The following is a 26,414-nucleotide window of genomic DNA, read 5'->3' as shown; positions in this document are numbered from 1 at the left end:
CCTGCACCATCAGGTCCAAGAGCTAGCTAAAAGCGTTGCTGCGCTAACCCGAACTGTGCAGTCTTTACAGGTTTCCACTCCAGGGAAGATCCAGCTGGCATCCGGACCGGAGGACATCCCGTGGCGTCGACCAAGGAGGACCCCATCGGCCAGAGGAAGACCCAGCGACCGATACAACGAGGACGGACGACCCATCTGCCGCCGCTGCAATCAACCCGGACATATGGCAAGGTACTGTCCTTTAAACTGGCACAACCTGGGGTAGAGGGCCAACCCCCAGGAAAAAGATCACCAGGCCCATCGAACTGGCGCGACAAATATGTGGGAGGACGTCCAGTCTTACCCGTGGTACTGGATGGCATTCCTATGAGTGCCCTACTGGACACCAGGTCACAGGTCACCACCATCCCATACGTGCTCTTCAAGCAGTACTGGAATGACTCGGATATCACCCGCTACCCTGACGACGACTTGAGTATCATCGCCAGCAATGGTCAGCCCGTGCCACAGATTGGATTTAAAGAGGTGACCATTAAAATCGGTAGAGTCGAACTGGCAGCACAGGGACTGATCATTGTAGACATTGACAAACACGAGAGTCACCCAAAGATAACTCTAGGAACTAATGTAATTGAAAATTGTCTTGCAGAGGTGATTTTCCTTTTACAGCAGGTTGCCAAGAACGCCAGCTCCGGCCAGCAGCGAGTGCTCCAGAAAGAGATCCGGGCACTGATGCGACGGCAACAGCTAGAACTCTCCGGTGGTGAGATTGGTAGCGTGCAAATGTGTGACCCTTTCCCTATTGCCATGCCCCCGAAAAGTGAAATGATGATTTGGTGCCGGGCAGCTATTGGTCTGAGAGGTAGAGATTACCAGGCAATGGTAGAACCAGTTTACTCAGACAGTAGGCCCACCATTTTGACAGCACGGGGGGTGGTCAATGTACGCCATGGGAGGGTGCCCGTTCGCATAATAAATATCGGGAAGAGGGAAGTGTACCTGCCACGGTATGCCACGCTAGCCAAATTGTATACCATCAATCAAGATTCCATACAGTCCGTAGAACCCTTGCCTCCATCTTCCCCGGAGGAAGGTAACGGCTCTCAGAAAACAATGGAGGACTGGTGTCAGCAACTACATTTGGGTACTGACTCCACTCCCTCACACCAGAAACAGGGAGTCTATCGGGTGGTTCAAGAGTACGAGAGAGTGTTTAGTAAACACCCGTTAGACTTCGGGCGAGTCAAGGGGGTAGAACACCACATCCCCACGGGAGACCATCCTCCCATAAAAGAGAGGTATCGACCCGTACCCCCTGCACACTACCAACACGCCAAGGGGATGCTTAGAGACATGAAGGAGGCTGGGGTGATCAGGGATAGCTGTAGCCCCTGGGCAGCTCCACTAGTCTTAGTCAAAAAGAAAGACAACACCATGAGGATGTGTGTAGATTACCGGAAAATCAACCGTATCACACACAAGGATGCGTACCCCTTACCAAGGATAGAGGAGTCTTTGGCTGCTTTAAGATCTGCTAACTTCTTCTCTACCTTGGATCTCACTAGTGGGTACTGGCAGGTTCCTGTAGCAGAGGCGGACCGGGAGAAGACCGCATTCACCACCCCGATGGGACTTAGCGAGTTTACCTGCATGCCGTTCGGACTCTGCAATGCACCAGGAACCTTCCAACGATTAATGGAGTGCTGTCTGGGCCACAGAAACTTCGAGACGGTCCTGTTGTACCTGGACGATGTCATCGTATATTCCAAGACGTATGAGGACCACCTGAAACACCTGGCGGAAGTGTTCGAAGCTCTGGCAAGCTACGGCCTAAAGATGAAACCCTCCAAGTGTCACCTCCTGAAACCAAAGGTGCAGTACCTGGGACAAGTGGTGAGCGCTGATGGAGTGGCTCCCGACCCTGATAAGATCACCGCAATTAAGGAATGGCCAAGTCCCTCCAGTGTAAAGGAAGTGCGGCAGTTCCTCGGGTTGGTAGGCTATTACCGCAGATTCATCCCCGGTTTCACCAAAAAGGCAGCTCCTATGCAGGACCTCCTGATAGGCCAGTCCCGGAAGGCCAAGAACCAGAAGCCACCCTTCAGATGGGAGAAGTTAGAAGAAGAGTCCTTCCGCCAGCTGAAGATGGCCCTCACGGGGGATGAAATCCTGGCGTACCCTGATTACAGCCAGCCCTTTATCCTCTACACCGACGCAAGTAACATCGGGCTAGGAGCCGTGCTGTCCCAGATCCAGCAGGGGAAGGAACGAGTAATCGCTTACGCCAGCCGAAAACTGCGACCCACCGAAAGAAACCCTGAGAATTACAGCTCATTTAAGCTAGAGTTCCTGGCAGTGGTGTGGGCAGTCACCGAACGCTTTAAGCACTACCTCGCTTCTTCCCGGTTCACCGTGTACACGGATAACAACCCGTTGACACACCTGGACACGGCAAGACTCGGTGCCCTAGAGCAGAGATGGATGGCCCGTCTGTCCAACTACGAGTTCACAATCAAATACCGGGCAGGACGCTCCAATACCAACGCGGACGCCCTGTCCAGGATGCCAAACCTACCGGACGTAGGAGAAGATCCAGAGGGACTGGAAGAAGTCGAACTCCCCGCGTTCCACCGTCATGGGACTATCCAGTATTCCCATCGGGTAAGGAGTAAGCCAGCCGCTACGTTTAACCCCTTGCCTCACTACAACTGGGAGGAAACGCAAGACAGTAACCCTGCCGTCCGGCTGGTGAAGGGGATGCTGACTCGGCCAGAGGCTCGCCTTGACCCAGACGCTCCGGAGGAAGCCAAGCAACTGTGGGCTGAGAAGAGTCGACTGTTCCTTTACAAGGGGAAGTTGTGCCGCAGAATGGTTAACTCCCGGACGCATGAACTAATCTGGCAAGTAGTGGTGCCACGGAGAGACGCAGCCATGGTGATGGAAGCATACCACGACGGGGCTGGACACTTCGGATGGAAGAAGCTGGAGTTCCTGCTGCGTGGGCGGTTCCACTGGGTAGGCATGAGGGGAACCATCGAGAGGTGGTGCAGAGACTGTGGCCCGTGCAACCTAAGAAGGAAGGACCGTGCCAGCCAGAAGACTCCCCTGCAGTCCATCGTCACCCGGCAGCCGTTGGAACTGGTAGCCTTGGATCATGTAAAACTGACCCCAAGCAGAAGTGGCTACGTCTACGCGTTAACCATTGTGGATCATTACTCCCGGTTCTTGGTTGTCGTCCCCGTTAAGGACTTAACGGCTCAAACAGCAGCTAGAGCCTTCCAGCAGCACTTCTGCCGTCCACACGGGTACCCGGACCAAGTGCTGACGGACCAGGGACCTGCCTTTGAAGCGGAGGTCTTCCAGGAATTCTGCAATCTGTATGGCTGCCGGAAGATAAGGACGACACCCTATCATCCGCAAACTAATGGACTTTGTGAAAAAATGAACCAGGTGGTAATGGATCTCCTGAAAACGTTGCCCCTGGAAGAACGCAGTCTGTGGCCTGAGAAGCTGCCCGATCTGGTGGACCTATACAACCACATCCCGGTAGGTTCCACCAACTGTACCCCGGCTTACCTAATGAGGGCGAGACCTGGTAAGTTACCTGTTGACCTGGAAATGGGAGTCCTGACACCCGAGGACACCTCACCAGAAGCAGACTGGGACACAGAGAGGCAGCAGCAGTACCGGAAAGTACAGGAGAGCGTGGAGCGAAGTCTCTGTCAGGCTAGGGAAAGACAAGAGAAAACTTACAACCAGTATGCTCCCGCTGTTCCCCTGGTACCCGGAGAGCAGGTCTTGAAGAGGAAGAGACGGCTCCACAAGTTGGACGACCAGTGGGAGAAGGACCCGTACACCGTACTGCCCTCAAGCCACGAGAACCCGAAAGTCTGTACCATCAGTAAAGACGGAGGGGAGACCATAGCCATTGTATCCCGGGATCACCTGAAAAAGTGTCCTGAACAGCTACGGAACCCTGAAGAGGAACAAGAAGACCATCGACCCGTAGAGGAAAGGGAAGATATGGTTAGTACTGTGCTCGGAGACTTCCCTCGGTCCTGGACTCAAGTCAATGGTGCAGTTGTGGTACCCGTCCTCACGTTCCTCCAACCAGCATCCCAAGTGCCTACGGAGCAACAGGTAGAGCTGGAAGAGCAGCCGGTCCAGGAGGCAGAAGACTCCACACAAGCAGAACAGGAGGATCAACCCTCTGCTTATAGTGAGCCTGCCGTACCCCTAGTGAGCCAAAGAGCCGGTAGACAGCTGCCCAGTTTACCCTTGACAGCTCCTACACCCTGTAGTTCAGGGCTAGACAGTCAGCTCCGTAGGTCCACTAGGGCCACTAGAGGCCAGTTACCCGCACGTTGGAGGATTTGAAGTGTATAAATTGTTTTATTTGTGGTTACCTGTTTTTCTTGTTACTTGTGTATAATTATGTGTTTCTAGTTATTTTTAGGAGTCCTTGGTGGATTTACCGGGAATCCTTGTACAATTGGTTGGAGCGTAACCCAGGAATGGACTAAAGACTGTTAAGGACTCGGGGCAGGACAGACCCCTACCTGGTTACGTCTCCCTGTTTTGGTGAAATGGACACCTTTGCTTTTCTTCAAAAACTGCACCCGGTTGCGGACACGCCATCTTTATATGTTTTTCTTATTGTACTATTATTGTTTATACCTTGTTATGTTTAAAAATATGTTTAGTCCCGGAGTACTAAATTTCACTAGGGGGGAATGTGGCACCCCAGGGGTCTGGTTTCCACAGTAACAGCAATGTTATGTCTGAGAGCAGGTGGGAGGTCTCTTGGTCAGGGATCCTGTGCATGCCACACCTCCTGCCCAGTCCTGGGAGGGGAAGAACTTCCCCTATATAAACCTAGGGCTGAGGCAGGGTTAGTGAGTAGAGAAGAAGTGGAGACAGAGAAGCAGATATAGGAAAAGAACATCAGGAGCTCTGTGGGAGCAGTGCTACAAGGAGTCAGGGGCTGGCAGCTGCAGAGCTCGCCCTGACTGAGAAGTTATCACTGGACCCGGAGTCCGAGGCTGTGGGGACTAACTCCTATCCAGCAGCAGAAACCAACCGGCAGGGGATTGCAGATCCTCTGGCCCAGAAACCCGAAGGCACGGTCACACGCGTGGGACCAGCACCGCCGTCGTGGAGCGGAAGCTACTAGAAGGCCCCGAGTCACCGGCCATACGGGTGAGCACCACACGGTACACTCAGGGACGTGGGCTACTTATACCCGCCTCTAGCAAGGTAGCCAGAAGAGTATCGTTAGTTTGGGAGGCCTACAACTCCGCCTGGCCAGGGGAGATCCCATCTGCTCAAGGACTGACCAGGCCCCAATCGCTAGCCAGTACTCCGGGAGGGTCTATCGTTGTCACCAGTAAAGACCCTGAACTACACCGTACCGGCTCCGAGTGGTTCCTGCTACCCCCATCATCCACGTCGGCTGCCCTGAGGCCATACCCCTCCCGTTGGGGGTTATACTATCACGCTGCACAATCCTACCACCGGCCTCAGCGGTCTGCCCTGCAGCAGCAGCTCCTTAGCTGTACTCAACGGGTGGCGTAGTCGTCCAACATCTACCGCTAATACAGCGCCACTTAGTCTGACTCCCTGGGCACGGACCGGATCACCGCCACGAGACTACAACCCTCAAGAGATCCGGCTCCGGGTAAGCTCCCGCGTGCGCAACGCAGCGCGACACAGGCCCAGGGGCGCGTCATATGCCCACAATGGCTTACATTTCAGCTCGTTTTTCTGAGAGTGGACAGATTAGATGCAGCAGGGCAGATTTGCCAGTAGGCCCCTATGATGTCATTCTTTCAATGATAAGTGACATCACAAGTGAATATTTGTAATCTTCGGTGAACAGTGTGTAATGGTGTCCAGCAGACTTGTCAAGTAGTAAATGAGTGATTTTCTGCTACTGGCGAGCTCTGAATAATTCCTGGTTGATTATGCTTTAGAAAGGTTATCTCTACGTTCAGAGCAGGTCTGGGAGGGGGTCGCAGAACGAAGGTGCTTATCTCTTCCTCAGGTCCACACCGCCTCCTTATAAGAGGGTGACCAGCAGTCCTGAAGATGTTCTCATTCATTCCTGTTGCTGCCGTCCAGGGACCGTCCAGCACAATGCAGCAGCGACTGGCGCCAGCTCTCTTGACACTTCTGTGGTTGCTGGCCCTTCACGGCAGCGCCCATGGCAGTGTGAGAGTGCCAACAATTGGGGTGAAGCTATGTGGACGAGAGTTCATACGGGCGGTCATCTTCACATGTGGAGGGTCCCGATGGAGACGAAATGATGTCATGCAAACAGGTGGGTAAAATACATCTTTATAAACAGTATATGTAGCACGCTGTGGTTTTTGGAGACAGAGTCACCCATGATAAGCTTAGATGCACCAGATCAGACGACACTAACTTGCTTAAGACATTTAGTTACTCCAGCTTAGCATGGGATCTGCTTAGATACACTAGCTTAGCTGCAGCCTGTCCTTAGATAATGGGTCAGTAATATTACATGATGGGTATCACTATGGCTAACTGGTTGGCACTGTTACGTTACAGCAGTGGGGTCTTGGGTTCAAGTCCAACTTGGGACAACATCTGTATTAAAGGGGCTGTCCAGGCGTATATTAATGACCTATCCTTGGAGTAGTCTGGTCGTTAAGCCTGTAAATTCTCCCTGGGTGGGTTTACTGTAGTACCTTCCTATACCCCAAAAAAACGTACTGCTAACTTATTTGGGTCTATACGACATGAGCACATTTGTACATATGTCTGAGATAAAGAAGTTGGGTTGTGAGCCCCATCGGAGACAAGAAAAAACGTGTCTAAAGCACCATGGACTATTATCACCCTTTATAAGCAATGGGGGGTGCAGTGGTTTTCTGAAAATGATATTACATAGACCTACCTGGGACCCCCAATTACTGCCAGGCAGGGGTGCTGTGCTCCGTTGGTTTTTAGTATAGAGATCTCCAAGCTAATGGCATAGAATTTATTTTGTATTCCCAGGCAACCTTTTCCTAAAGGTTATTCAAGGTCTCAATTCTCCTTTATGACTGCATGAGGTACCCCTTAACCCCCCGCTGATGGGGTCAATTTCCATTTTTCCACTTCTGTTTTTATTTTTTTTCTGCCCCCTTCTTCCAGAAGCCACTTTTTAAAAAAAAAAACAACAAATAAATAAATAATAAATAAATAAATATATATATAATTTTTTTTTATTTATATTTTTATCGCCATGTTATGTGACCCGTAATGTCAATGGAGCTATGTCAGTGCTTGTCTTTTTTTGTCTGTGAAGTTGTAGTTTTTATTGGTAACACTTTGGGTACTTATGATATTTTGATTACATTTTGGGGAAGAGGCACGGCAGTCAAAAAAATGGCAGCTCCGGTGTTTTTGAGATTGAATTTTTGTAATTTAATTACTTTTGCACGGGAACAATTGGGGTGATACAACACACAGTTGTAAGAAAAGAAAAGGATATTTAATGGGAAATGTATATTTGCTAAACCTGACAAGTAAGGAGAGCTGCCAGGTACTTTTTAGGTTCATGATTAACCCGACTTACTACAAACTGCCTGGTATTCGTCATAGTTATTTGTTAGATATTTGACCTACAAATGGGGATAAATTTAAAGGACAATAATACCCAAATTAGAGTTATGCCTGGGTACAGACAGCATTTAGGTGGGAATAGAACAATTAGGCCTTAAAGGGGTTGTCCAGTGAAAAGAAGTTATGATAGGTGATAGAAGAGATCGGCGAGGGTCTGACCATTGGCATCCCCAGATATCGGCAGAACAGGGCACTTTTATCTCCATTCGCATGGAGCAGTAGAAGAACGCATACTCCACTGCCGCTCCATTCATTCTCTATGAGGATGATGAATTAACTGTACAATTCATTGCTTTTTTCCCCTGATACTTTTTATCTTTCTATCTATGTCACATTGTTTGTGTGTTCTATTAGTGACGCCTCGGCAGCACATTGAGTTCTTCGGCTTTTCTGTGTGTTAAAACCACCTGCCGGCCGCTCTGTTGTCACCTCTGTATGAGCTCAAACCACAAAAGTAACTAACAGGACAGTAAAGTCTTGGTGATACGCCTTATTTCAGTAGCAGATCCAATGCAAAAGATCGTCACTCCCATCATGGCTTTACCCTACGCTCAGTGACATCCCTGCTCAGTAATGCACTGTATATGAGCTGCAAAGAAACAAGGGGAAAGGGACTACTCCTCCGCTTCTCACTTCAAGTTGCCTCTATTCAGTCTTTATAAATAGTATATGCTAATTTCATCAATTTAACAACTAGAAAAGTATCCCTTATGTACAAGATTAGAACAAAAGTGTTTTTAAAAAGTCTACACGCCCCTATTATGATGCCCGATTTTTGTCATGTAAAAAAAAAAAAAACATACTTTTTTCACCTTTGTCGCTCATAATCTGTACAAATCTATTGAAAAATATTTTTGGATGGGAAAATAAAAATAAAGAACTTAAATAATATGGTTGCATAAATCTGCACACCCTTACACTAATACTTTGTTGAAGTCTCCTTTGAATTTATCACAGCATTCAGTCTTTTAGGGTCCGAGTCTATCAGCGCGGCACATCTAGAATTGGCTATATGTGCCTGCTCTTCCTTTCAGTAGCTCCACATCTGTCAGACTGCGGGGGCATCTCCTGTGGATAGCGCCCCCTGCAGGTCACCCACAGATTGTCCCTTGGGTTCAGGTCTAGGCTCTGGCTGGGCCATTCCAAAACTATGATGTTCATCTGGTGAAGCCATTCTTTTTGATTTGGAGATCTCTTAGGCTAAGTGCCCACGATACAGAAATGCTGCGGATTTTTTCTGCATCTCCCTGGCAGGAAAAATGCATGCGGATTTTACATGCGGATTTTACATGCGGATTTTACATGCGGATTTTACATGCGTTTTTACTGCCAGGTAGAAGCGTCTGTCAGGCGTTTTTGCATGCGGGTTATCAAACGCTTTTCAAAGTGATTTTAGCATCACTTTGAAAAGTGCTTGACAACTTGGTCACATTATATAAATCCATGCAACCGGCATGGATTTATATAGTGTGACCAAGTTAATAGTTAAAAAAAAAGAATAATAATGGTAAAAAATAAAAAAATAAACATTATACTCACCTTCTGATGGCCCGCGGTCTTCTCTCCGGTGCATCCGACGTCAGCGGTCGGGTGATCTGTCACATGACTAAATGACATCATGGAAGGTCCTTTTACACCACCGCGAGCCGCCAGGCATCCAGGACGCATCGTACAGGAGACCGGGGGCAATCGGAAGGTGAGTATAATGTTTATTTTTTATTTTAAATTCTTTTTTTAACAGGTACTATGGTACCTGGGTCTGGAGGAGGGTCTCCTCTTCTCCAGACCCTGGTACCATCCGCACATTGAATCGCTTAATATCCGCTTGTGCACATGTAGTCATGCGAATATTATGCGATTCAATGCAAATCAATGGCGGCAATTACGCAGCGTTTCCGCAAAATTAATGGACATGCTGCGGATTTTTCCGCAATGATAATCCGCAGCGGAAATTTCCGCAGCATGTGCACAGCACATGCGGATTATCATTGGGGACCATGGGGCACATATTACCAAGCGTTTTTTAAGCATTTTCGCTGCGAAAATTCCACTGCAAAAATGCTTGAAAAACGCATAGTGGGCACGTAGCCCCTTTAATGTTCTTTAATGTTGCTGTCGACCTCTTGGCAGCTTCCGGGCAAATTTTCTTCTTGTCTTTTCATCAATTTTTGAGGGACGTACAGTTCTAGGCAATGTCATTGTTGTGCCAAATTTAAACCACTTCTTGATGACGTCTTCACAGTGTTCCATTGTACAATATACCTAATGCTTCTCCTGACTGATAACTTTCACCTATGAGATCCCTTTGCTGTGTTGTCAGCTGTTGTCGCTTTTGCTGTAAAATGCAACTAAGAAAATGTCAGGAAAATCTTCCTAGAACAGCAAAACTTTACATGGGGTTAATCATAACCCCTGTAAATGATGGTAGCCGTGCACTGACTTCTATGTAACATGAGGATAAATGTGATTGGATAATTCAGAACACCACAGCATCCCCAGTTCTAAAAGTGTTCACACTTATGCAACCACATTATTTTAGATTTGTTAATTTATTTTCCCACTGAAATTATTTCATTTTTTTTTTGCAATGGATTTGTACAGATTATGGGGGACATTACAGGCGAAAAAAGTCCTGAAATTTTTATTCTTGGCATGATTTTTTTGCTCCCTATGCATAAGTCACACTTTTGTATAATATGTTTTATGGAGAAGAGATAAAATGAGGAATACATGTGATGCCTGATAGAATTAGATGAAGAGGAAACCACCACAAATAAAAAGGAGGTGATTAGAGGTTAGCGATTAGCATCATGGAACAGAAATAATGACGGTCTGTCATCCAGAAAGATGTCTATAGCCATGAATCAGAGGAAGAATTGAAAACAGCAGCTTTTATGAGCAGCTCAATGGCTGAATGGTTAGTATTGTTGTCTTGCTGTCCTGGGTTCAAATCCCACCAAGAACAACATCTACAAGGAGTCTATATGTTCTCCCCGTGTTTGCATGGGTTTCCTCTGGTTTCCGTCCACACTCCAAAAACATGCTGATAGGGAATATAGATTATGAGCCCCAATGGGGACAGTGATAATGAATGATGCCTGTCTGTTAAGTACTGTGGTAATTAATGGTGCTGTACAAGTGAGTAAAATAAATAAGGAGCTACACAGTTATGGACTCAACAAATACAGTGAAGGAAAAAATTATTTGATCCCTTGGTGTTTTTGTAAATTTGCCCACTGACAAAGACATGAACAGTCTATAATTTTAAGGGTAGGTTAATTTTAACATTGAGAGATAGAATATCCAAAAAAATCAAGAAAATCACATTTATAAATTAGAAAAATTTATTTGCATTTTGCAGTGAGAAATAAGCATTTGATCCCGGTGGCAAAACACTCATTGGTAAGCACAGTAGTCAGACATTGTTTGTAGTTGATGATGAGGGTTGCGCACATGTCAGGAGGAGTTTTGGTCCACTCCTCTTTGCAGATCATCTCTAAATCATTCAGATTTTGAGGCTGTCGCTTGGCAACTCGGAGCTTCAACTCCCTCCATAAGTTTTCTATGGGATTAAGGTCTGGAGACTGGCTAGGCCACTCCATGACCTTAATGTGCTTCTTTCTGAGACACTCCTTTGTTGCCTTGGCTGTATGTTTTGGGTCATTGTCTTGCTGGAAGACCCAGCCACGACCTATTTTTAATGTCCTGGCGGAGGGAAGGAGGTTGTCACTCAGGATTTTACGGTACATGGCTTCATCATTCTCCCATTGATGCAGTGAAGTAGTCCTGTGCCCTTAGCCGAGAAACACCCCCAAAACATAATGTTTCCACCTCTATGCTTGACAGTGGGGATGGTGTTCTTTGGGTCATAGGCAGCATTTCTCTTCCTCCAAACACGGCGAGTTGAGTTAATGCCAAAGAGCTTAATTTTTGTCTCATCTGACCACAGCACCTTCTACCAGGTGTTCATTGGCAAACTTCAGATTGGCCTGCACATGTGCCTTCTTGAGCAGGGGGACCTTGCGGGCACTACAGGATTTTAAACCTTTAAGGCGTAATGTGTTACCAATGGCTTTCTTGGTGACTGTGGTCCCAGCTGGTTTGAGATCATTAACAAGTTCCCCCCGTGTAGTTTTAGGCTGATCTCTCACCTTCCTCATGATCAAGGATACCCCACGAGGTGAGATTTTGCATGGTGCCCCAGATCGATGTCAATTGACAGTCATTTTGTATTTCTTCCATTTTCTTACTATTGCACCAACAGTTGTCTCCTTCTCGCCCAGCGTCTTACTTATGGTTTTGTAGCCCATTCCAGCTTTGTCCAGGTCTATGATCTTGTCCCTGACATCCTTACAAAGCTCTTTGGTCTTGCCCATGTTGTAGAGGTTAGAGTCTGACTGACTGATTGAGATGTGGACAGGAGTCTTTTATACAGGTGACTATGTAAGACAGCTGTCTTTAATGCAGGTAACGAGTTGATTAGGAGCGTCTAACTGGTCTGTAGGAGCCAGAACTCATAATGGTTTGTAGGGGATCAAATACTTATTTCTCACTGCAAAATGCAAATAAATTTATCTAATTTATACAATGTGATTTTCTTGATTTTTTTTGGATATTCTATGTCTCAATGTTAAAATTAACCTACCCTTAAAATTATAGACTGTTCATGTCTTTGTCAGTGGGCAAACTTACAATAACAGCAAGAGATCAGATAATTTTTTCCTTCACTGTATATCTGACAGTCTCTCCATCTCTGGTGATGGTGCAGCAGAAGCAGCAAAGTCGTCCCTCTGGATTGTACTTTCTACGTTTGCTTGTATTTGACAGCTGATTATATTCTTTATGGTCCCATTCAGAGGTCATCAACAGCTTTATTTGGCTTCTGTATTCCTGGAAAACACTTGGTAAGCCCAGGAGAGGAAAATTTATTTGGGTACTTTATAGTGCTATCCAAGACTGTCCAAAATTGCCCCACCCATTCAGACATAGACTGGGCCATAGTTGAAAAGGAGAATTCCCTGGTGGACCCCTCTGCAGGATCCCACCTGGTAAGTGAGCAGTAAAGTACACTTGATGCACTATTTAAAGATAAGGTGTACAGCATCTTAACAATTATTTAACAAACTACCCAGTGTATTATTTTATAGAAATATGGGCCAAAATGGCATAAAAGAGAAGAAGCAGGTTACATAGGATCCTTCATTCCTGGGCCACGTCTTCTCAACATCGTCGCAGGGGTCCATTCTCCACCAATAATCTTGTATTTTCTTGCTGTTACTTAAGGATTCCTGCCGTATTTGGCCGTGTCGCTGTGTGAGCACTGAGCACATGTTCCCAGCTCATAGAGTTCAGCATCAGACTAAGGGAAGAGTCAGACATCCGTTTCATGGGCCAGGATCAAAACTAGGGGGGGGGGCAAGCCATGGTCACAGATACCGAAGAGAAATATATATATAGTACAATGCAAAGATTTCACTTCTTACATTACATGAGTGATATCTATTGTAAATTCCACAATAGCTCAGAAACCGGCGAATCGCTCCACACAGTATACTGGCCATCATAAAATGCCCCATACAGGATACTGGTCCCCATATAACGCTCCATACAGGATACTGGCCCCCATATAACGCTCCATACAGAATACTGGCTCCCATATAACGCTCCATACAGGATACTGGCCCCCATATAACGCTCCATGCAGGATACTGGCCCCCATATAACGCTCCATGCAGGATACTGGCCCCCATATAACGCTCCATGCAGGATACTGGCCCCCATATAACGCTCCATACAGAATACTGGCCCCCATATAACGCTCCATACAGAATACTGGCCCCCATATAACGCTCCATGCAGGCTGTTCCCCACACATAATGCCTCATGCAGGCTGTTCCCCCCCACACATAAAGCCCCACGCAGGCTGTTCCCCCCACATAATGCCCCACGCAGGCTGTTCCCCCCACATAATGCCCCATGCAGGCTATTCCTCCCCATATAATACCCCATGTAGGATGTCACCCCACCTTATATGGCCCATGCAGGATGACACCCCCCCTTCCTTATAATGCCTCATGCAGGATGTCACACACCTCCCTCCCTTATAATGCCCCATGCAAGATGTCACACACACCCCCTCCCTTATAATGCACAATGCAGGATGTCACACACACCCCTCCCTTATAATGCCCCATGCAGGATGTCACACACACCTCCTCCCTTATAATGCCCCATGCAGGATGTCACACACACCCTTATATTGCCCCATGCAGGATGTCACACACACCTCCTCCCTTATAATGCCCCATGCAGGATGTCACACATCCCCCCTCCCTTATAATGCACAATGCAGGATGTCACACACACCCCTCCCTTATAATGCCCCATGCGGGATGTCACACACACCCTTATATTGCCCCATGCAGGATGTCACCCCCCCCTTATAATGCCCCATGCAGGCTGTCACCCCCCCACCTTATAATGCCCCATGCAGGATGTCACATCCCCCCTTATAATGCCCCATGCAGGATGTCACACCCTCTTATAATGCCCCATGCAGGATGTCACCCCCCCTTATAATGCCCCATGCAGGATGTCACCCCCCCTTATAATGCCCCATGCAGGATGTCACCCCCCTTATAATGCCCCATGCAGGATGTCACCCCCCCTTATAATGCCCCATGCAGGATGTCACACACCCCCACCTCACCCCCCTCCCTTATACTGCCACAGGCCTCCATACAATAAAAAAAAAAATTAAATACTCACCTCACTTCTCACCTGCTGCCTCTGCTCCGGACTCCTCACTTGCGCCAGCGTCTTCCCGCTCTGCGCTGTGACTGCTCAGGAGAGAGCGCGGTGTAAAGACGTCACCGCGCCCTCTGACCTGAGACGTCACAGTGCAGCAACCGCGGAGGATGCAGGAGCTGCTGCGGAGGCACGGGGAGAGGTAAGTATTGTGCAAGGACCCTGAGCAAGCGGGGGGAGAGCGGGCGCTGACGGTGAGGGGCCCCCCCGCCTGCTCAGGGCCCCGGCATTTGCCTGGGTGCTGACGCCGGCCCTGGTGTGCGGCTTGCGTGGCTGTTTCTGGGGGGGGGGGCACCTGCCCCCCCCCACCCCACGGTGGGTACGCCCATGATCCGTATAACTCAAACAAGGATCGCAACGCAATGCTCGGACTAGTTGTCGGCTCTCCTGACCTGAGCGTGACAGCATGTACAAGTGCTTCTCACTAAATTAGAATATCATCAAAAAGTTAATTTATTCCAGTTCTTCAATACAAAAAGTGAAACTCGTATATTATATAGAGTCATTACACACAGAGGGATCTATTATATAGAGTCATTACACACAGAGGGATCTATTATATAGAGTCATTACACACAGAGTGATCTATTCCAAGTGTTTATTTCTGTTAATGTTGATGATTATGGCTTACAGCCAATGAAAACACAAGTCATTATCTCAGTAAATTAGAATACTTTATAACAACAGCTTGAAAAATGTTTTTAAAATCCGAAATGTCCTACTGAAATGTCTGGTCAGTAAATGCCCTCAATACTTGGTCGGGCTCCTTGTGCATCAGTTACTGCATCAATGCGGCAATGTGGCATGGAGGCGATCAGCCTGTGGCCCTGCTGAGGTGTTATGGAAGCCCAGGTGGCTTTGATAGCAGCCTTCAGCTCGTCTGCATTGTTGGGTCTGGGGTCTCTCATCTTCCTCTTGACAATACCCCATAGATCCTCTATAATAGATTCTCTATGGGGTTAAGGTCAGGCGAGTTTGCTGCCAATCAAGCACAGTGATACTGTTGTGTGTAAACCAGGTATTGGTACTTTTGGCCGTGTGGACAGGGGCCAAGTCCTGCTGGAGAATGACATTTCCATCTCCAAAAAGCTTGTCGGCAGAGGGAAGCATGAAATGCTCTAATGTCCTGGTAGATGGCTGCGCTGACTTTGGTCTTGATAAAACACAGTGGACCTACACCAGCAGATGACATGGCTCCCCCAAACCATCACTGATTGTGGAAACTTCACACTAGACCTCCAGCAGCTTGGATTGTGGCCTCTCCACTCTTCCTCCAGACTCCGGGACCTTGATTTCCAAATGAAATGCAAAATTTACTCTCATCTGAAAACAACACCTTGGACCCCTGAGAACAGTCCAGGTGTTTTTCTCCTTGGCCCAGGTAAGACGCTTCTGGCGTTGTCTATTGGTCATGAGTGGATTGATACAGGGAATGTGACACTTGTAGCCCATGTGCTGGATACGTCTGTGTGTGGTGGCTCTTGAAGCAGTGACTCCAGCAGCAGTCCACTCCTTGTGAATCTCCCCCAAATGTTTGAATGACCTTTTCTTAACAATCCTTTCAAGGCTGCGGTTATCCCGGTTGCTTGTGCACCTTTTTCTGCCACACTTTTTCCTTCCACTCAACTTTCCATTAATATGCTTGGATACAGCACTCTGTGAACAGCCAGCTTCTTTAGAAATGACCTTTTGTGGCTTACCCTCCTTGTGGAGTGTGTCAATGACTGCCTTCTGGACATCTGTCAAGTCAGCAGTCTTCCCCATGATTGTGGAGACTACTGAAACAGACTAAGGGACATTTTAAACACTTAGGAAGCCTTTGCAGGTGTTTTTTTTGTTAATTATTCTAATTTAGTGAGATAATGACTTTTGTGTTTTCATTGGCTGTAAGCCATAATCATCAACATTAACAGAAATAAACACTTGAAATAGATCACTCTGTGTGTAATGACTCTATATAATGAGTTTCACTTTTTGTATTGAAGAACTGAAATAAATTAACTTTCTGATGATATTCTAATTTAGTGAGAAGCACTTGTATTTCTATGCAGTTGTCACACTTGGGTTGGGAGAGCCGATGGCCAGTCTGAGCCTTGCGTTGCGATCCTCGTCCGAGTTGTACGTCTGTCTGACTCTTCGATAATACTGAAAAAGTGTGCATGTCCTCCTCACTTTCCCCTCTATGGGAAACTGCAACTCTCAGCATGCCCTGACAACTGATGACCTTAAGGACATGCTGGGAATTCGTTTTCTTGACACATTACATTCCACAAAGTGATTTTCTTATTGTAGTTCTTGCATTGTGGCCACTAGATATCAATTCTATGTGGCCCAAAACCACGCAGACCACAAGCATTTTCACAGTCAAACAACAGTTTTCAAATTGGTCAATTGGCAATCAGGTTTGTGGGTACAACTGCTGCTTATTAAGAAAAATGTGCAGCCATTTACAATGAATATGAAAATATTTAGTGGTAAAACTGCAGGAAACACCACTACGTTTCCATTCCAATGTACGGCAAATGTGTCTGCCGGATACTTGTGCACAAGGGTCAGGTAATATTTGTGTGTAGCAGAAGAGTTCTCAACTAGAATCAATGTGACATTTATGAGCCATTAGCCGATTTTACTCGGCTAATGGCTTGGTTGGAGACCAAGACAAGGTGATGGACCACCACAGACCCTGTGTAAGGAGATGGACTTATTTCCCACGTTCCCCCTTGAAGAATAAGTGTAATGTTGTATTGTGTAATGTGGATTGTTAAGTGCGTTAATATTGCGTATTGTGCATTGCCCGACGGTAGGGAGAGTTAGAGTTACGTTTGGGACTAGCCCAGAGTGGGAGAGGCTAAAGGTGAAGAGAAAGAGAGAGTTTCCTGTCTGAACATCAGATAGGGCCCAGTGTGCGCAGAAAGCAGACCTAAGGTCTGATGTAAGCAGTGCTGCATGACGTGGGTGTCATAACGTAACAGGAGACCGACACAGAGGATAGTGAGATCCTAGCGGAAAGTAGGAGAGAAGTGACCGAAAGACAGAGTGGTCAATTGGAGACGGATCCAGGGAGAGGACGCCTGGCAGTACGGCCCAGAGTTTATAACACCGAGAGGTAACGGGCCAACACGGGACAGAATATGTGAGGCGAAGAGAGTGCCCCGGGCTTCCAGAGCAGCAGAGACAGAGAAGATAAGTACCAGCCATACTGGCAATATAGTTCCCTAGAAGGGAAAGGAGACGCAGAACTGTTGGTTGAGTAAAGGATTCCTGCTAACTGGACTGTAGTACTGAGCTGGGCTGTGGTGTAGTACAGAGGAATGGTGAAGATAAAGAACAAGTAACGAGAAAAGAATTAAAACTGTGTGGAAAATGCTCCGTGTGGTGAAGGAAGCATTCATCTAGTTGTGTACCCGCTATCTAATGTATATAATCCCCTCCACGTTATTGTTTAGTAACGTTTATTTTTGACTGGTGGTCTTACTCACTGATCTGTTAAACATCTGGACTTGGCCAACCAAAGTCATCGGTTACATGGGGCCTGCAAGGGTATAGCGCTGCCGTAGCACAAGTCCACACACCCAGCTAGGACCACCACCTTCATGTAACGTGCCGTGGCGTAAGAGAAGTGTACCTCACTCACGGCTACCGCCACGCACCATGTTACACCTGTTCTGGCCCAGCAATTAACCAAAGCGTGTTTTTGGTGTTTGGGAGTTAGTGATCGTACCCACAGGAAACCACATGAACTAGATCTGCATGTACATATTAACTTTAAGAAGACTCTCTAGCTCACTTTGGAATTGATCATAAATCGATTTTAGGTCAGATGCCATCTTTCACACTGACATTGCATGTCTTGTATGCTTGTAAGATAACAGAATATTTGGGTTTTTCAGGTGACCTCCCAGATCTCTTTGGGAACCTGGGACCCACAGATATCAATTCCGATGAAGAAGAGGTATTTAGCGAATGGGCTTCCAACTTGAGACCCCACAACGATGATATCTTGGACTATGGATCCCCTCAAACCTGGAGAGGTCCCACAGGGAGCAGGCATGGAGTACCAGAGGACCCCGTACGGGCGGTGGAAAGGAGAGGAAGGGAAGCAGCACTGGGTTTGTCCAATACATGCTGCAAATGGGGGTGTAGTAAAAGTCAGATTAGCTCCCTATGCTAAGATTGAACATTGTCCCCTATCCTGGAGACATCTCTGGATCAGAGAGGGCAGATCATACAATCAATGTACTGTTCTGAGCCCCTAGTGGGCTGTGACCAATCACATATGTGACATATACCGTCTGGTGTGTTATTTATTTGTATATTATCCCACTACGTATGACGCTGTGAAAACCTAGGGTTTATTTTGCCATAGAAATAAAGAATCAGAAGTGTCCGACTGCCTAAATGAAATAACTTATGTCTTGGGGAACTTTTAGCACAGCTGTTGATCAACCTTACTGGCATTGACCACTCATTCCCATACAGAAAAACGTTTGTACTGCTGATAACCCATATTATCTGACCGGTCCCACCTCGCCAAAACCAACAAGGTTGGTAGTGCTGTTGTGCCTGATACCAGCCCTAATTTTAGGAAGACAAGTTTTGGCCTGGAACTTTACATAGTGTGAGGCTATCATCATAGCCGACACAATATTACACTTATCAGTGGCCATGGGTGAGATCTATTATTACTATTTGAGGGACCTAATAGGGTGTTCCCCACAGCTAAAATCTGTGGTGACCACAGATGACCCCAATAAAATGTTTTCTAGGAAGCTGAGATACAAGTTGCTCTTTGTTGGACTCCACACACAGCAGAACTGAATGCGATGACTCCAATTCCTGTTATGTCTCTTGGCTGCTTTCCTTCTGATTCCTGAGCTATGGTTTCTGGCAAGGACTCTCTCAGCGACATCATCAATCCGGTCGTTCCCGTAACTATTACACAATTGCATAAACAGCGAGTCTCCGGAAAGAGACGTTCATTTTAAATATCCTAATAAAGAGAAGTCAGTGGATTCATCTTTAACCCCCAACCACCTCCTCACTGCTGGTGGGACCTGACGAGAGGCAGTTGTCCACCTTGAGGACAATATTTTTTTTTTACTAAAGCTATTTCAGGCTAAAAATCCAGTTGAGAAGAAATGCAGGATACCTTCGATAGCAAGTAGCCAACAGCAATCTCCCCCGACATCATCTTCTCCACTGTGGAGTCGAATGTACAAGTGTTTTATTTAATGGGGAGAAGGGGGTAACCCGATGCCAAACACTTCAGAAATTGGAATTCAACATGTCCAATCCTCACTCTTGACTAAATCTGTTGGGAAAGCGTTGGGAAGCCCCCATTCATAGCAGACGTTCAGCCGATCCCATGGTTTCCCTGGCTCAGCTAGCATACCTCCCATAGTGGTGAGGGCCCCGCACACATGTGACATGCCCCCAGGGCTGTGGGGTACTCGGCAGCCGGGCCTATGGATGCTGGGGGGAGTATGTCAGAGTGGCTGGCCCGGTCCGTGGCCCAGGGCGGTCAACCACATATGGGATTGTAACTTGGATAAAAAATAAAAATAAAGTAAATAGTTTGTGGCGCCACCTGTGGTACCTGGTAAGGTTTACCAGCGCTGCTGCAGACCTCCGGGGAGTGATGGGATGGCAGCTGAGGTGTTTCTGCTCCCCACAGGTGGAGCGGGCCCCAGGGGCAGTGTGGAGTTTGATGGTGGGTGATGATGCTGGGGCTTGTAGTGCAGGCGGGATGGCGCAACAGGAGTAACTGACAGAGACAGGGGATTCGCTTTAATACCTTTACTGGTGCGGATGTCAGGTACGGTCCAGGGTACTCAGTAGGATGGGTGCACTTCAGGACTTCTCCCCAGTGAGCGGGTATAAGGCCTCCTGGTCCGTGTCTGCCTCTCTGTATGCTCCTGGCCAGCCTGCAACTGGGCCTAGCTTATGTGTCGTGCTGTTCCTTCACCTGTCGCTCGGTACTAGGACCTTCTGGTTGGCAACCACTCTTCCTGGACGCTGAGGCCTTGTGGTTCCTGGTCCTGTAATGGGTCTAGCTTCAGGTCAGCCAGGGACTTGTAGTCCTCCTGGAATGCCGGTGATCCCTACTGGGTATAAAGTACCCTGTAGGTGCGGACCCGGTGTCCGGTTTGTATATCGGGGTGAGCCTATGATGCTCCTCTGCCCCCGCAACTCCTTTCTCCTCTTGCCTTCGGCCACACTTGGGGCCCTCAGAACTCAGCAGCAGACGCGCTGCGTCTTCGCTGCTCTCAGCGTCAGCACGCTCTCAGACTCTCTCTCAGTCTGACTACTCTCACTGAACTAACTGAGCTGCCTGGCTCCACCCTCCCTATATATCCCTAACAGGCTCCCTCTGGTGGTGTGAGGTGGAAGGGTGGAGGTGTTTGTATGTAATGAGGGCCTCTTGTGGAGAAGTCCGTCCATGCACCCTGGGTCCTGTGGTACCTGTGCACAGCAGGGTGCCACACATGCAACCATTTCTCCTATATGTGGCTCCTAGAATAGTGCTACAAGGTCTGAATTTCCGAGAAAGAGTCTCCACAGGGGTGTAACTACAATACGTGCAAGGTTTGCAATCGCACCCGGGCCTTGGAGCCGAAGGGGCCCGAAAAGTCCTTTTGGCCTATGAAAAGACCAATATTATTAAAGATGCAATAATTGAAGCCCCGTTGGAGCTTTTGCATTGGGGCACATGAGCTGGAAGTTACGCCACTGAGACTCCGCCAATATTAACAAGGCTCTATAGATTTAAGACTTCGGCTATTGATCTTATAGGTGAGAAGCGTCCAGAAGAAATGTGTGACAGGAGCTTATTCCCTTCTCTCCATTAAAAACAAGTCAAGTGTGCATGTGTAAGGAAGGGGTGAAAAGCCTCCGAGCTCATCTCTGACAGCTGAGACCACATTCAGAGGAAGTAAGTGAGGCTGGAAGTAGCAAGTAAGAGACCACAAGCATCAATAAGAGGTAAAAGGTGGGAAACAGCCAGCAGGGCAATGATAGGGTGACGGCTACAGATGGCAGCATAGGGTTAAGCAGACGGTGACATTGATAATGATATGTGGTGTTATCATACAGCTGCAGGAAGTCAGGAGGGTGCAGCCCAACATGTGGGAGTCGTGAATATTAACATACAGAGGTTGAGAAAGAGGAGGAAGGAGACATACTGAAGTTTACTCTGTCAGAGAGGCGCCTGACCTGAGGGGTACAGCAGCAGGGTCAGAGGTCATATGGAAACCTCATACACACTGACCACAGACACAGGGTGAAGACGGAGAAGGAAAGAGGAAGCGAAAAACAGAAGACAGCAAGAGGAAAGACTGTCTGTAACCCAAGTACTGCAAGAAGGAAGATGTGCAATACAGTCCCCTACGACAGGTACGTGGGGGATACATGGAGTAATGGGAGGAGATATAGAGGGGATATATGGAGTAATAGGAGGAGATATAGGGGAGGATATATGGAGTAATAGGAGATATACGGAGGATATATGGAGTAATAGGAGGAGATATAGGGAGGGATATATGGAGTAATGGGAGGAGATATAGAGGGGATATATGGAGTAATAGGAGGAGATATAGGGGAGGATATATGGAGTAATAGGAGGAGATATATGGGAGGATATATGGAGTAATAGGAGGAGATATAGGGGAGGATATATGGAGTAATAGGAGGAGATATACGGAGGATATATGGAGTAATAGGAGGAGATATAGGGAGGATATATGGAGTAATAGAAGGAGATATAGGGGAGGATATATGGAGTAATAGGAGGAGATATAGGGAGGATATATGGAGTAATAGGAGGAGATATAGGGGAGGATATATGGAGTAATAGGAGGAGATATAGGGAGGATATATGGAGTAATGGGAGGAGATATAGGGATGATATATGGAGTAATAGGAGGAGATATAGGGGAAGATATATGGAGAATAGGAGGAGATATAGGGAGGATATATGGAGTAATAGGAGGAGATATAGGAGGATATATGGAGTAATAGGAGATATAGGGAGGATATATGGAGTAATAGGAGATATAGGGGAGGATATATGGAGTAATGGGAGGAGATATAGGGAGGATATATGGAGTAATAGGAGAAGATATAGGGGAGGATATATGGAGTAATAGGAGGATATATAGGGGAGGATATATGGAGTAATAGGGGGAGATATAGGAGGATATATGGAGTAATAGGAGAAGATATAGGAGGATATATGGAGTAATAGGAGGAGATATAGGAGGATATATGGAGTAATAGGAGAAGATATAGGGAGGATATATGGAGTAATAGGAGGAGATATAGGGGATATATGGAGTAATAGGAGGAGATATAGGGGGATATATGGAGTAATAGGAGGAGGTATAGGGGAATATATGGAGTAATAGGAGGAGATATAGGGGATATATGGAGTAATAGGAGGAGATATAGGGAGGATATATGGAGTAATAGGAGAATATAGGAGGATATATGGAGTAATAGGAGGAGATATAGGAGGATATATGGAGTAATAGGAGGAGATATAGGGGGATATATGGAGTAATAGGAGGAGATATAGGAGGATATATGGAGTAATAGGAGATATAGGGAGGATATATTGGAGTAATAGGAGATATAGGGGAGGATATATGGAGTAATGGGAGGAGATATAGGGAGGATATATGGAGTAATAGGAGAAGATATAGGGAAGCATATATGGAGTAATAGGAGGAGATATAGGGGGATATATGGAGTAATAGGAGGAGATATAGGGAGGATATATGGAGTAATAGGAGGAGATAAAGGGAGGATATATGGAGTAATAGGAGGATATATAGGGACGATATATGGAGTAATAGGAGGAGATATAGGGAGGATATATGGAGTAGTAGGAGGAGATATAGGGGGATATATGGAGTAATAGGAAGAGATATAGGGATGATATATGGAGTAATAGGGGGAGATATAGGGAGGATATATGGAGTAATAGGAGGAGATATAGGGAGGATATATGGAGTAATAGGAGGAGATATAGGGAGGATATATGGAGTAATAGAAGGAGATATAGGGGAGGATTATGGAGTAATAGGGGGAGATATAGGGAGGATATATGGAGTAATAGGAGGAGATATAGGGAGGATATATGGAGTAATAGAAGGAGATATAGGGGAGGATATATGGAGTAATAGGAGGAGATATAGGGAGGATATATGGAGTAATAGGAGGAGATATAGGGGAGGATATATGGAGTAATAGGAGGAGATATAGGAGGATATATGGAGTAATGGGAGGAGATATAGGGATGATATATGGAGTAATAGGAGGAGATATAGGGGAAGATATATGGAGAATAGGAGGAGATATAGGGAGGATATATGGAGTAATAGGAGGAGATATAGGGAGGATATATGGAGTAATAGGAAGAGATATAGGGGGATATATGGAGTAATAGGAGGAGATAAAGGGGAGGATATATGGAGTAATAGGAGGATATATAGGGGAGGATATATGGAGTAATAGGGGGAGATATAGGAAGGATATATGGAGTAATAGGAGAAGATATAGGAGGATATATGGAGTAATAGGAGGAGATATAGGAGGATATATGGAGTAATAGGAGAAGATATAGGGAGGATATATGGAGTAATAGGAGGAGATATAGGGGGATATATGGAGTAATAGGAGGAGATATAGGGGGATATATGGAGTAATAGGAGGAGGTATAGGGGGATATATGGAGTAATAGGAGGAGATATAAGGGGATATATGGAGTAATAGGAGGAGATATAGGGAGGATATATGGAGTAATAGGAGAAGATATATGAGGATTTATGGAGTAATAGGAGGAGATATAGGAGGATATATGGAGTAATAGGAGGAGATATAGGGGGATATATGGAGTAATAGGAGGAGATATAGGAGGATATATGGAGTAATAGGAGATATAGGGAGGATATATGGAGTAATAGGAGATATAGGGGAGGATATATGGGGTAATGGGAGGAGATATAGAGAGGAATATATGGAGTAATAGGAGAAGATATAGGGGAGGATATATGGAGTAATAGGAGGATATATAGGGGAGGATATATGGAGTAATAGGGGGAGATATAGGAGGATATATGGAGCAATAGGAGAAGATATAGGAGGATATATGGAGTAATGGAGAGATATAGGAGGATATATGGAGTAATAGGAGAAGATATAGAGAGGATATACGGAGTAATAGGAGGAGATATAGGGGAGGATATGTGGAGTAATAGGAGGAGATATAGGGGAGGATATATGGAGTAATATGAGGAGATATAGGAGGATATATGGAGTAATAGGAGGAGATATAGGGGGATATATGGAGTAATAGGAGGAGATATAGGGAAGATATATGGAGTAATAGGAGGAGATATAGGAGGATATATGGAGTAATAGGAGATATAGGGAGGATATATGGAGTAATAGGAGATATAGGGGAGGATATATGGGGGTAATGGGAGGAGATATAGAGAGGATATATGGAGTAATAGGAGAAGATATAGGGGAGGATATATGGAGTAATAGGAGGATATATAGGGGAGGATATATGGAGTAATAGGGGGAGATATAGGAGGATATATGGAGCAATAGGAGAAGATATAGGAGGATATATGGAGTAATAGGAGGAGATATAGGAGGATATATGGGAGTAATAGGAGAAGATATAGAGAGGATATACGGAGTATAGGAGGAGATATAGGGGAGGATATGTGGAGTAATAGGAGGAGATATAGGGAGGATATATGGAGTAATAGGAGGAGATATAGGGAAGATATATGGAGTAATAGGAGGATATATAGGGAGGATATATGGAGTAATAGGAGGAGATATAGGAGGATATATGGAGTAATAGGAGGAGATATAGGGAGGATATATGGAGTAATAGGAGGAGATATAGGGAGGATATATGGAGTAATAGGAGGAGATATAGGGAAGATATATGGAGTAATAGGAGGAGTTATAGGAGGATATATGGAGTAATAGGAGGATATATAGGGAGGATATATGGAGTAATAGGAGGAGATATAGGGAGGATATATGGAGTAATAGGAGGAGATATAGGGAAGATATATGGAGTAATTGGAGGAGAGGATATAGGAGATATGGAGAGATATAGGGAGATAGATAGGAGGAGATAGGGGAGATAATGGAGTAAGAGATATATAGGAGGATATATGGAGTAATAGGAGGATATATAGGGGAGGATATATGGAGTAATAGGAGGAGATATAGGGGAGGATATATGGAGTAATAGGAGGAGATATAGGGAGGATATATGGAGTAATAGGGAGGAGATATAGGGGAGGATATATGGAGTAATAGGAGGAGATATAGGGAGGTATAGAGAGAGATATAGGGAGGATATATGGAGTAAGTAGGAGGAGATATAGGGAGGATATATGGAGTAGTATAGGAGGAAATGGAGGAGAGATAGGAGTAATAGAGGAGAGCTAGGGAGGATATATGGTGAAATAGGAGAGATAGAGGGAGATGGGGAGGTATGGAGGGGGGAGGGGTGTGGAGGAGGTGGAGTATAGGGGAGATATGGTGTGGGAGGATTGTGGAGTAATAGGTGGTGGGTGTAGGGAGGTTGTGTGGAGTTTGTGGGTGGAGTGTAGGGAGGGTGAAAGTGTGAGAAGAAGTGGTAGAATGTGTGAAGACAAGTGTGAGAAGAAGTGGTAGAATGTGTGAAGACAGTGTGAGAAGAAGTGGTAGAATGTGTGAAGAAAGTGTGAGAAGAAGTGGTAGAATGTGTGAAGAAAGTGTGTGAAGAAGTGGTAGACTGTGTGAAGAAGTGTGAGAAGAAGTGGTAGAATGTGTGAAGAAAGTGGTGAGAAGAAGTGGTAGAATGTGTGAAGGCAAGTGTGAGAAGAAGTGGTAGAATGTGTGAAGAAGGTGAGAAGAAGTGGTAGAATGTGTGAAGAAAGTGTGTGAAGAAGTGGTAGAATGTGTGA

The 26,414-nt window shown here is 46.2% G+C and overlaps 2 protein-coding genes across 5 annotated transcripts in view; both read left to right on the top strand.

The window, feature by feature from the left end:
• The first annotated feature begins 6,065 nt into the window (after positions 1–6,065).
• RLN3 (relaxin 3) lies at positions 6,066–18,823 on the top strand. Its single transcript, XM_073650966.1, has 2 exons — positions 6,066–6,319; positions 18,327–18,823. Exons 1-2 carry the CDS (start codon positions 6,088–6,090, stop codon positions 18,605–18,607), a joined length of 513 nt encoding a protein of 170 aa, XP_073507067.1. The 5' UTR covers positions 6,066–6,087; the 3' UTR covers positions 18,608–18,823.
• A 2,470-nt stretch (positions 18,824–21,293) lies between these two features.
• The window catches only part of IL27RA (interleukin 27 receptor subunit alpha), a 93,739-nt gene continuing 88,618 nt past the window's right edge, over positions 21,294–26,414 (top strand). For 2 of the 4 annotated variants that reach the window (XM_073654349.1, XM_073654346.1), the window contains exon 1: positions 21,341–21,828. The gene's annotated coding sequence lies outside the window, so the exon portion shown is untranslated. Of the gene's footprint in view, positions 21,829–26,414 lie in introns of all 4 variants that reach the window. The other 2 variants (XM_073654347.1, XM_073654350.1) reach the window with 2 other exon arrangements.

Source organism: Phyllobates terribilis, unplaced genomic scaffold, assembly GCF_046119375.1.
Source record: "Phyllobates terribilis strain yellow unplaced genomic scaffold, ASM4611937v1 Scaffold_11__3_contigs__length_659146591, whole genome shotgun sequence".
In the NCBI taxonomy this organism is placed as follows: domain Eukaryota; kingdom Metazoa; phylum Chordata; class Amphibia; order Anura; family Dendrobatidae; genus Phyllobates; species Phyllobates terribilis.
This window is presented reverse-complemented; position numbering and strand designations above follow the sequence as displayed.

Bases quoted from the DNA above. Each gene is read 5' to 3' on its own strand.
- RLN3 (XM_073650966.1), top strand. From the start codon at position 6,088: ATGTTCTCATTCATTCCTGTTGCTGCCGTCCAGGGACCGTCCAGCACA. The intron at 6,320-18,326 runs GTGGGTAAAATA...TGGGTTTTTCAG, and splicing joins AAATGATGTCATGCAAACAG to GTGACCTCCCAGATCTCTTT.